The sequence below is a fragment of the Nesoenas mayeri genome (genome assembly GCF_963082525.1).
Source record: "Nesoenas mayeri genome assembly, chromosome: 3".
Classification (NCBI taxonomy): Eukaryota; Metazoa; Chordata; class Aves; order Columbiformes; family Columbidae; genus Nesoenas; species Nesoenas mayeri.
Window position 1 is genome coordinate 76,585,581 of NC_137544.1, and position 11,646 is coordinate 76,597,226.

General features: G+C 43.9%; 2 protein-coding genes across 7 annotated transcripts in view; both read left to right on the forward strand.

Moving 5' to 3' along the window:
• Nucleotides 1–4,954, forward strand: part of NUP133 (nucleoporin 133) — a 35,699-nt gene extending 30,745 nt beyond the window's left edge. For 3 of the 5 annotated variants that reach the window (XM_080340817.1, XM_080340816.1, XM_080340815.1), the window contains 3 exons: nt 1,453–1,517; nt 3,615–3,703; nt 4,704–4,954. In XM_080340817.1, the coding sequence (XP_080196943.1) occupies nt 1,453–1,517; nt 3,615–3,703; nt 4,704–4,840 (291 nt within the window). In that variant the 3' untranslated portion in view covers nt 4,841–4,954. Of the gene's footprint in view, nt 1–1,413; nt 1,518–2,156; nt 2,181–3,614; nt 3,704–4,703 lie in introns of those variants that run through there. The other 2 variants (XR_013921916.1, XR_013921917.1) reach the window with 2 other exon arrangements.
• Nucleotides 4,955–9,471: 4,517 nt separating this feature from the next.
• On the forward strand, nt 9,472–11,402 carry ACTA1 (actin alpha 1, skeletal muscle; the record flags this gene model as incomplete). Of its 2 annotated transcripts, none has more annotated exons than XM_080340818.1 (6): nt 9,472–9,600; nt 9,770–10,094; nt 10,235–10,396; nt 10,617–10,808; nt 10,932–11,113; nt 11,259–11,402. In XM_080340818.1, 6 exons carry the CDS (start codon nt 9,472–9,474, stop codon nt 11,400–11,402), a joined length of 1,134 nt encoding a protein of 377 aa, XP_080196944.1. The 2 variants fall into 2 exon arrangements, with proteins under 2 accessions (XP_080196944.1, XP_080196945.1); XM_080340819.1 differs by having other exon boundaries at nt 9,899–10,094.
• Nucleotides 11,403–11,646: the final 244 nt, after the last annotated feature.

The following is an 11,646-nucleotide window of genomic DNA, read 5'->3' on the forward strand; positions in this document are numbered from 1 at the left end:
TAGTATATTGTCAGGAGTAATTCTCCACTAAGCATGAATAAATCAACTTCTCAGAAGCATCAAACCTGAATTAATAACAGTCTTTGCTAAAAAGCTAAAGTTGTATTATTTAAGTGGAAGTATTTCTTACTAATTGAAAATGAGAGCTCCTTTATGATTATCCCAATTCCTGCTCGTGTGGATAGGGCTCCGAGTTAAAATCCTCTCTGTAGTTGTACTTTGTAAACACCATGGTGCCATTTGGTTGGACTGCAGTAACTTTGATTTGATAATTAAAAATGCTTTTATAATTTATTTTAAAATTTAAATTTATTTCAAATTTGTTTAATTGCATTTCTTTAATCAAATTTTATTTTGAATAACATTACTGTTATTAACTAGAGCTTTTTTGCTTTATGTATGAATATGTTTACTTGTCATGTGTTTAATATTTTGTGTACTGAGGAAAGAGTATCACTACTTAGAGTAGCATGTTACTCTGAGTTCTCTTTAGTTTTAAAAGAGGAAAAAAAATGCATTTTAACTTCCCCCTTCATTTTTATAACATAAATAGTCCAAATAACAATATTTTGCAGTAAAATATACTTGAGTGAACTCATTTGGTTCTTTCTTGTAAATTAGTTTTCTTCTTAAATTTTGTCAACACAATTCATGAACATTGAGACAACTATATTGGTTTCTTATATCTAAATAAAGTAAGTGCCACTCTAAAAACATGAGATACAAAATGATTTTTTTGACTCAGATATTTGAGTCTCTAACAACTTCAGTAGAACTGTTCAACGCAAATTACAGGTGGTGGTAACATCACGACCCATCTTCTTGCTTCCAGGCTTCTCAATGGAAGAGTTCATGCTTTCTTTTATTGAGGGAATTTAAAGTAGATGTGATGCTTCAGCACATGGAGATGGGGAAAAAATAGATGGTCTTTTTTCTGACGTTATATTTTAAAAGGGGCTCTGACACCAATTATCTCAGTTTCTGTGCACTGAAGGGACTGCCCTTTCCAAGACAAATGTGTACCTTTGAAGACATTTACTAATATATTCATAAACCATACATCCTAATGTGGGCCCTAATGGATGCTTGTTACGTTGGCCATGCTGAAAAAAATAAGCCTTGACTTCAGTCACCATTTAGCACATTTTAAAATAAAACTTGCCTGGAATATGCTGTTCTACAAACTGATACTTGTTCACATGCTTTAAAATCAACCCTTTTTAAAATTGAGGTAGTCGGTCTTCAGCAGTGTGTGGTCGTGTAGAAAGTCTGAGCCATGTTTTTAAATGGAAATGAACACTCTTTGGTGTTTCAACAGTCTGATCAGGTGACCTGTTAAAATAGCATGTGTTTAAAAACAATGTTCAGTAATTGAATAATCTAATTCTTTGATTATTTCTTAAAACCAAATAGTTTTAACTTGCCTGTCTTTTCTCCTTATATGAACTGAAGGAAGAGGAAGTGGATGTAAATGATCTTAAACTTAAAATTCTCTGTAAGGCTCTCCGAAGAGATGGGTAAGCCCACTATGAATATAAATTACTACGAGTATTTGTGACGTGGCTTGTCCAGAATTATGTGTTAGTATGCTGTTGTCTGGCTCACTGAAAAGATTGAATTTCATAGCATAAGCTTAGTAAAGTAGAAACTATCTGTTCTGAATGTGTCTGAATGTAAAGTGAAACACCAGCAAAAAGAAAAAAACAATCTGCAGTACTTTGTTCACGTAGCTTACTGGCAACCTACTGTGCATTCTCAGCACTCAACATAGAAATGCAGTCATGCAGCTTTCACTCTTGAACTCTTTGCTAGTGTAGAAGAAATGACCAATGCTGAAGCTTTCTTTTACTCTGAAGCATCTCAAATAGAAGCCTTTTAAAAGAAATATGCAGAGGTCACTCTTATAAACATTTATTTCGCTTATATTTGGCCATTGAACCACATTGACATGTTCATGACCCTTTTGAGCTACAGCTGCGTTCTTGACTGTAAGAGGTCAAAGGCTTAAATACTGCTTATAAGAGCCCGGACATTCATCACCAAATACGGGCTGAATCCAATTAGTCAGAAGAATCTTCTTGTCAAGCAGCGATACTGTTCTCTCCCAGGTTAAATAACTCAAATGGCATTTTCTCCCTTTCCTTTCTCATTTTCAGAAGTTACCCAGCTTTTCTAGCTCCCATCCACGTTCCAAGAGGACCTAGGGAAGAAAAGACAAGGAGAGAACACATTCCAAGTGCACTCTGCCATTTGTGATTAAAATGGAAATAAGCAGCACTTGGATTGACGCTCATGTATAGGATAGATTCTAAAGGACAGTGGTCTGTAGAAAATAAATTCCTACTTACATAGCTAAGTTATTGTCACATAATGACATAAATAACATGCAGAGACAGGTTCACACTATTCCAAGTGTTTTTTTCCCTTCCTATTCTTTTCAGGACAGGAGAATTCAGAACTCCTGCATGGCACCAGTCCAGTCATTGGTTTATGTCCTTTCTACCCTGAGCCAAGAGCAGAGTTCTGAGTGTCATAATTAAACCATTCAAATCATATATAATGCTGACAAAATTTCATCCAGTCCACTGGCCACCCAGATGCAATTTGCAATCACTTTGCACTGAACAGCGTTATCTGTGCCTATGAGTGATTTGTTTCCTCAGATCACTCCCTCCTTCCCTCACATTCTTCCCAGTAGAATTAAAGATTACATCTTAGAGTTTGGGAGTTTACGTGACATACAGGGTAAAACTGGCTGCAGTGAGGTGCCAAGAATTTGTCAGTAATAGCTCCTGGGAGCCATGGCCAGATCTGTTGCAAGTGTGTCCCGTTGGTCCAGGGAGCTTCATGTTGGTTAAGGGGGAAATACATGAACTGGTTTTGTCTGGTGGTTTCACATCTGGAACAGGAGACTTTCACAGCTGAAGAACCGCAGCAGAGGAAGTTAGGTTGGTGTTGGCTTAAAGCTTGCTACACATAAAGCTATAATCTTTCTCATAGAAAAATCTCTTTGGGATTTTCTTATAACAGATGAGACTTTCATTTGTGAGTCTTCGCCTTCACATTTAATCACAAATGAGGCAAACAGTATTTGTTTTGTGTCTGTGTGCACTGTTACAGGCCTACAACTTACACTTTACAATTTTTTTCCTCCTCCTTCCTTTTCTCAGCATTGGTGCTTTTTTTTCCAAAAATGCTAGCAAATTGCTGCTCTTGCTTCATTCTACCAAAAAATAAACCCGTACTTGTATCATCTCAGTCATAAAATACAATTACTGAGAATAGGTAATCCTTATATTGATAGATAATATTTTTGATTTTTATCAAAGAAATAATGTTTTCTTTTACAGTTTAGAAGATGGGAAGAATTTCTGTTATTCTAATTAGACTATGTTATAGTAGTGCAATTTTATTGCAGTTTTATTCTTGGAATAAGGAATAATTAACACAAGATAGCTAAAACCTCTTACTTTGAGATATAGCTAAGCACATAACACATGTGAACATGTCTTAATCACCTTTGATTTATCAAATTATTTTGCATATTTTTTCTTGTTAGTTTTCATTTGATTTCTTCTGTCCAATTCATTCCACAATTATTCTTTGACTTGCAGATGGTCCAGTTCAGATGGTAAAGATGATCCAATTGAAAGAGCTAAAGATAGCATATTTGTGAAAATACTACAAAAACTACTGAAAGAAGGTAAAGTGGACTTCAATTGGACCTTTTGAAACTGTTGTTTCAAAAGCTGCTTAAGATGAACACATATAAAAGTAGTGTTAAGAAAGTCCCGGAGTAATAAAATTTTCCATATGCATTCTGCTAGATACTTTCAGTCATATGGAGCTAATTCTATCTTGGGAAAATATTGAGGGGATAAGAAATGAGCAGATTTACCAATTACTTGCTCAGTAGGGCAGCCATTGGATTTTTAACAGTTTCTTGCTGTACAGTAAAGTATGTCTTCTGGAGTTAAATATTTATCTTTTGTAAGATAAGAGATTAATAACTATTTGTCTGTCATTCAGAAAAGCTTTAACTATTTTAGCTTCTTTTTTTTGTTCTTTTCCCTCCCTACAAGAAGAAAAAAAAAACCACCATCCCCAGTTAAAGCTGAACATGGGAAATTATGGCCATGGAAATTACAACTGGGGAGAGAGGAGGGAAGGAATTTAGAGTCAGAGTTTGTTTCAAATATTACTGCCTATGAACTTTTTCCAGAACAGACAATGCTCCATGTCAAAAATACAGACATGAAGTTCTTCAGAAAGGCTCTAGTTTTGTGTGTTCAATCCTGTCAATTTCTTCTATCTTGTAAGATTCCCACACCCCAGACTGAAATGTTGCAAGTGATTACATAAATATTTATTATATTACTGATATTCCTTTTTGCCCTTTTAAAATTTTATTTTATTAATTTTGGTGAAGTGTTATATAAAGAACTGGATTTAAGATTTAAGAATTTTAGGTTTAATTATAAATTCTCTGGGCAGCTCTGGGTAGGAAATACCTTTTTTTTAAACTCAGTTTTACAGGCTATTTAAGCTTTACTGTATTTCTTGACATGTGTATTAGAGTTAGATCATCTCAGTTCCAAAAGAATAATTGAACTCTGAGGCAGGCACAGGTGTTTACTTAAAAATCATCTGAACTAATGCAAAGTACTTTTATCAGTGCTGTAATAAAAGGTTTTGTCTTGTAGGAGTTCAGTTAAGTGAATATTTACCGGAGGTGGAGGACCTGATGCAATCGAATGAACTTGGCAGCTTGAAACATAGTGGTTACTTCAAATTTGTGTTAAAGGCAAACTATGAACTCTACGTTCAGGGACAAGCGTGACTCTCACCATTTTTTAAAATGCATTTTCTAAAGGACTGTTAAATTCATGTCTACTTTTTTAACATATTGTTCTTTTTTTGCTAAAACTTTATAATAAAATCTATATGAATGATATACTTGGTCTTAAATGTGTAAATGTTGACACTTCAGTCAGGGGAGGCGGAAGAAAAACCTATTGTTTTCTGTGGCGGGTGCAACAGGGACCTGCTGCAGGAGGTGGAAACTTCTGCTCTTACTTCACTGAGGCTGGGATTTCAATTCGGAGAACATAATGAAAACGTGAATGCTGGGTGACTCTGTAACTTACGAAAGAAATAAATGATTATTCTGTCAGGTAACTCTGCTCCTTCTCTGTACAACACTTTTTGCTGTAGAAACTAGGTAATTTCAATTTTGCATTGAAGGTTACTGGCACAAAAAGGGTAAGTGGCTTATCGCTAGTCACTCAGCATGTCTGGGACAGAAGAGAATAAAGCACAGTTCTCATTCAGAGTCCCCTGCTCCAGTAAATACACCATTCTTTCCATTTCTATCTGTAAGATGAAAATTTTTCAAAACACTTTAATATTTTATCTATTAAGTTATATCTAGATTTCTAGAATACATGTAAAAACGACTGGCAGCTCACCATGTAGTAATTCACAGCAACTGCTTGAACCTAGGCTCGGAAGAAACCTAGAAAGCAGCTATGTAAGTGCAGGAGTCCAGCATGATGATCTTTACTCAGTGACTTGTTTTCTACTGGTTGATGCTACAAATTTTCTTCTTTTTTTTTTTTTTTACCCCACTGCCCCCGTGATTTATCTCTGACATGGGATTAAAAAAAAAATCCATTTAACTTTTCAATTTTAATTATTCTGATTGGCAGCAGATTTTAATCTTTAAATAAAAGGTACTTTAATCTGACATGTTGTAGCTTTCTTTTGCAAGTAGCTCAACAGCCAGAGAGTGACTGCAGAGCAACTTGCTTGCCCTTATGTTTTACTTGTCTGGCTCGATGCCTGCTGCAACAACTTGATCCAACAGCTGAGAAGGTCAGAAGTTAAATTGGTTGAAGAGAATCCAGTTTCTAGTTTTAAAAGCACAGCTCCCCTTCTGTGGCTTCCCCTCCTCCCTGTACTAATACAGTAAGCTGGGCTGAGAGTCTGAACATGTTTGGAAGAATAGATTTATCTAGGGGGGTTCTAACTAATATGGGAAAGAAATGCACCAGCAGTCATCTTCTAAGATTGTTCTAAGAAGCGAACTTTGCTCTTCTGCTGCCTTGCATGGCTGAGAGAAAGAATCATAGAATCATTTCAGTTGGAAGAGACCCTCAGGATCATCGAGTCCAACCATAACCTAACTCTGGCACTAAACCATGTTCCTAAGAACCTCATCTAAACGCCTTTTAAACACCCCAGGGATGGTGACTCCACCACTTCCCTGGGCAGCCTGTTCCAGTGCCTGACAACCCTTTCTGTGAAGATTTTTTTCCTAATATTCAATGTGAACCTCTGCTTGTGCAACTTGAGGCCATTTTCTTTCATCCTGTCACTTGCTACTTGGGAGAAGAGACCAACACCTTCCATGCTACAACCCGCCACGGCTTCAAAGGAGTGTGTCATTGAAAGCTTTAGAACTCCACTTGCTTGTTCAAATGTCACTTCAAAGGTGGTTTCACGTTATTAACAAACTTGACATTTTGGGAGAAAGGGACTAATCTAACAAATGAGTGCCACTCCATGCTGAAATATGTTCTAGTTGAACTCTTACTAGACTCTTTAAATTCTGCTTGAAGAAGAATCTCATTAATTGACTGCCCACAGCAAAACACTTTAGGGATATTTCATCCCTTCCTGTTGACCACCCATGTTCTGCCCAGGTGGGCAGGGAAGGCTGCAGACAGCTTGCTCCTGAGCCAGGTGTTTCTGTTCATCCACAGCAATCTGTTTCACAGTGCCTGGCTGCTCTGCTGGGCTGGGTTTATTCCTGTTGGCGTATAAGCATTCTCCAGGTTCTCAAGAAAACGATCGGCCATGAAGGCCTTGCAGCTAATGTTTTACTCTGTTGCTGCGTTGGGAGGCATTTGGCATTTGTACAACGGCTTTCCAGCTGACTATTGCCAAAACAGAAGGCTACCGGCAATGAGTTTACTTAAATAAAACCTCATTAAAATAACTCGCACGTCTAAACTGAAGTTTAATGTTCTTGTGCTAGGAGCGTTGAGCTGGGTCAGTATTCTGTTGGGAAGCTTGAAGAGTCTGGGATTTGGGGCTGTTCCTCCTTGCTGTCCTCCAGCTCATTATGTAATAAGCTCTTGCGGTGCAGAACTGCTGTCTCAGATTACTGTACGGGGAGGATGCCTTCATTTACCACCGCATATCAAAGGCTGTGCCAGAGCTCTAGGTTGTATCCAAGTGTAACAAAAACAAACTTGGAAAAAAAAAAAATTCAGGTTTTGGTTAAGACAGCCTAAGGAGTATGGATAGCTCCTTTTGAATAAGGAAGAACACATTGTTTCTTAAATACTTGCTTTCTCAGTAATAGAATATACACACGGTGCAGGATGTGCACGCTTCTATCCGTTGTCACCAGAATAGCAGGAAAGCTCCTCAGTTGTCATTTGTGATCAATTTCAGCAGCTCAGTGTTGTGGATAATGATCTCTGTGCCCAGCTCTCTTCTGGAAACCAGCTGCTAAGGTTTTCTGACTTGAAACCAAAATCAAATTAATTTCATGAGTCCAGTTAAATATCAGATTTAAGTGCAGATAATTATCTTTTATGCAGAACTATAAGAATTTAATATTGCCATTGGGTTTTTGCTGTAAACTAGGTTGGGGTAGGAATAAAATTAAAAGAAACAAGAAATAGAGTAGGTTTATGCTTTCATTAGATTTCATTGAAGGAATAAGAATGTTTCTCTTTCAGCAACATTAGGCTTCCTGTTATTTGATTTCTGATTCAACACAACTGACCATATTTTGGAACCCATGACACAGCGTTACAGTTCTGTAAACAGATTTGATGGCTGTGATGCCTTTGAGTGCTTTCAGGCTTCCAGTTTTTGTACTGCCAGTTGTCGATGCCAGAACTGAAGAAGGATACAAGAAGTTGAAGAACAGTGTAAGTGTACTTTTATAGACTAACTTAACAGGAAATTAAAATCTATAGCAGAATGAAGTAGGGAGCAGCCAGAGGTAAAGAGGAATGCTGCCAAACTGGAGGATGCAGAAATTAAATAGGGGAGAAGAAAAGTTTTCTCGTTCTGTTGGCCCTTCTGCTCTGCCTTGTACTGGAAGAAATCAGTTGCAGAAATGCATTCAATTGCAGGAGACTCCTCACAGCATGAACGCTTCTGGCTTGTTATTTCTTCTTCCTCCCTTCCTGCTCTTTAAAATTTGGAAGGTTTTACCCTTGGCCAGTTGTGCTTTCAGAGAAGGTCTTGAAGGTTGATTTGCATTGATTCATCGGCAGGGCTGCAAATCCCCTTGCGTTACTGCTCCTTCCCATCGGTCACAGGAATTTCTATATAAAATCTTCCAAGTGTACCACATGGAATCTCTGCTTAAATATCGATAGCTGCAGGAGATGAACCGTTCCTCTTCCCTTGTGCGGCACCTTCAGCTCCTCAGAGGTGACCCGCCCGCGGGACGGCGCTCCTGTTGGTCAGGGTGAGCTGGTGGGTGCCGCGTTGCTCGGCTGAGCTCAGCGGCCAGCAATGGGCACTGGGTAACGGCACCAGCATTCAGGCCACGTCAGGCCTCTGCGATCAGACGGTCACCGGGATTAATGCTTCACCGGGCTCCTCTTCAGGCGTTTGACAGACGTTATCCCCCGCATTTATTTTCCATTTTTAAATCACAGTAAAGAAAAAATACATGGCTTGTAAAGCTGTGGCTTTCACACGGGCTGCTGTGTGGTGTCATGTGCCACGGTGTGATGTGCAAACCACGGACCCACCTTGTCCCTTCGGCTTGTCTCACAACCCCCGTCCTCCTGCCCGGCTCCCGCCTCTACCTGCGCCCTTACAAAGTGGCAACGACCCCGCAGCCCCGACCGCCGGGGCAGCGGCAGCCGTGCCCGCACAGCCCAGGCTCCCTGGCCGCCCTCGGCCCCGCTGAGCCCCGGCAAGACCGGGGCCCGCTCCACCCTCACGCCCCGGCGGGCCCGGGCCCGCTCCGAACGCCCCCGCGGGAGCGCCCGGACCTGCGCCCGGCGGGGCTGCGGCGGCGGCCCCCACCTGCTTTGCCCTTAACGGGCCCGGCGGTGCCGGGGGATTATTTCGGCCCCGGCCGCGGGTGGGGGGGCCCGGCAGACGCTCCTTATACGGCCGGGCCTGGCTCACCTGGGCCGCGGCCAGAAGCGCCTTCTTTGGGCAGCGCCGGGCCGGGGCCGCGCCGGGCCCGACGCCCAAATATGGCGACGGCCGGGGCCGCATTCCTGGGGGCCGGCGGCCGCCGCGATAAAAGGCTCGGCGGCGGCCCACCAGCCACCCGGCGAGGAGCGGGGGGACTCTCTGTCAGCGGCGCGACGCGCGGAGCCCGCAGCCAGCCCAGGTAAGCCCCGGGCCCAGCGCCCCAGCCCTGCGGCTGCCGGCCGGCCGTGAGGCTGAGCCCGCCCCGCTGTGCCCCCGCAGACAAACCACGCCATGTGCGACGAGGACGAGACCACCGCGCTCGTGTGCGACAACGGCTCCGGCCTGGTGAAGGCCGGCTTCGCCGGGGATGACGCCCCCAGGGCCGTGTTCCCCTCCATCGTGGGCCGCCCCCGCCACCAGGTAGGGCGCCTTCCCCCTCCGAGCATCCCCCCGGCCCTGCCCCCGTGCTGGCCGAGAGTCCCCGCTGCCTCCCAGCCCTCTGTGTGGAGGGGGGACGCCTAGCCTGCTGGGGAGCCCTGTGCTGCTGCCCGTGGAGAGGTTGCTGAGCACCCCTTCTCCTCCCTCGCAGGGTGTCATGGTGGGTATGGGTCAGAAGGACTCCTACGTAGGAGATGAAGCCCAGAGCAAGAGAGGTATCCTGACCCTGAAGTACCCCATTGAACATGGCATCATCACGAACTGGGATGACATGGAGAAGATCTGGCACCACACCTTCTACAATGAGCTGCGTGTGGCCCCTGAGGAGCACCCCACCTTGCTCACTGAGGCCCCCCTTAACCCCAAAGCCAACCGTGAAAAGATGACCCAAATCATGTTTGAGACCTTCAACGTCCCTGCCATGTACGTGGCCATCCAGGCTGTGCTGTCCCTGTATGCCTCTGGCCGTACCACTGGTGAGTGCGGGTGTTCGGCTGGCCCTTTTCCCAAAGCGAGGATGCCCAGGACTGGTGCCCTGCAGCTGGCAAGTGCTCTGTCCCCCCGGGCAGGGCCCTTCCTGGGCTGTGTCTCAGGTGGCTGCTTCTTATTTCCACAGGTATCGTGCTGGACTCCGGTGATGGTGTGACACACAATGTCCCCATCTATGAAGGGTACGCCCTGCCCCATGCCATCATGCGCTTGGATCTGGCCGGTCGGGACCTCACTGACTACCTGATGAAGATCCTGACTGAGCGTGGCTATTCCTTTGTCACCACAGGTGAGCACTATTCCCTCCTTCAAAATGGCCCCCCTCACTTCCCACCCTTGTACCTCCAGGGATTCTGCAACCTCTCCCTCCATTACAAGCCCTGGAGGTGCTCTCTTGTTGGGAGTTCGCTTGTGGTTGGGGCTCTGGAGTCCTAACAGACCTGTGAAGGAGATGCAAGCATTCCATGTTCCTTCTTTGCAATCACTGATGCCTTTGCTCCCCCCGGCAGCTGAACGTGAGATTGTCCGTGACATCAAGGAGAAGCTGTGCTATGTGGCCCTGGACTTTGAGAACGAGATGGCCACCGCTGCCTCTTCCTCCTCCCTTGAAAAGAGCTACGAGCTGCCTGATGGGCAGGTCATCACCATCGGCAACGAACGTTTCCGCTGCCCAGAAACCCTCTTCCAGCCTTCCTTCATTGGTGTGTGTGCCCCCCTTCCCTTCCTCCTCCCCCACCGGCTCTCCCCTCTCTCCTAAGTCCTCCCGTAGAGCTCTTGCTTTGCACTTAACTTGTGTCTGCTTTTGTCCCCTTCCCTGCCCCCAGGTATGGAGTCTGCAGGGATCCATGAGACCACCTACAACAGCATCATGAAGTGCGACATTGACATCAGGAAGGACCTGTACGCCAACAATGTCATGTCTGGGGGTACCACCATGTACCCAGGTATTGCTGACCGCATGCAAAAGGAGATCACAGCCCTGGCCCCCAGCACAATGAAGATCAAGGTAAGGCTGGAGCACAAAGGACCCAGGCGCAGGAGCAGCTGCCTTCTGCCCCCTGCAAGCAGCGTGCAGGGCTGTGCACGTTCCTGCGCCTGCCCCCCGCGGTGGTTTCTTGTTTACTGATCTCAGCTCTCTTGACTTTTTCTAGATCATTGCCCCACCTGAGCGTAAGTACTCTGTCTGGATCGGTGGTTCTATCCTGGCTTCCCTGTCCACCTTCCAGCAGATGTGGATCACAAAGCAGGAATACGATGAAGCTGGTCCATCCATTGTCCATCGTAAATGCTTCTAAACATGTTTACATAATCACTTTGACAACCATGCTCAGGATGACAACCTTCTAGGTTGCAGGCTGCCGAGGACCTGCAACAGCCATGTAACTTTCTATTTTGTAACAATTTCTGGTTACTGTTGCTGCAAAGCTCCCTGTGACACAGTGTATGTAAAGTGTACAGAAATTAATTTATTTTACCTCGTTTTGTTTGTTTTTAAAACCAATGCCCTGTGGAAGGAAACAAAAAACTTCAAGAAGCATT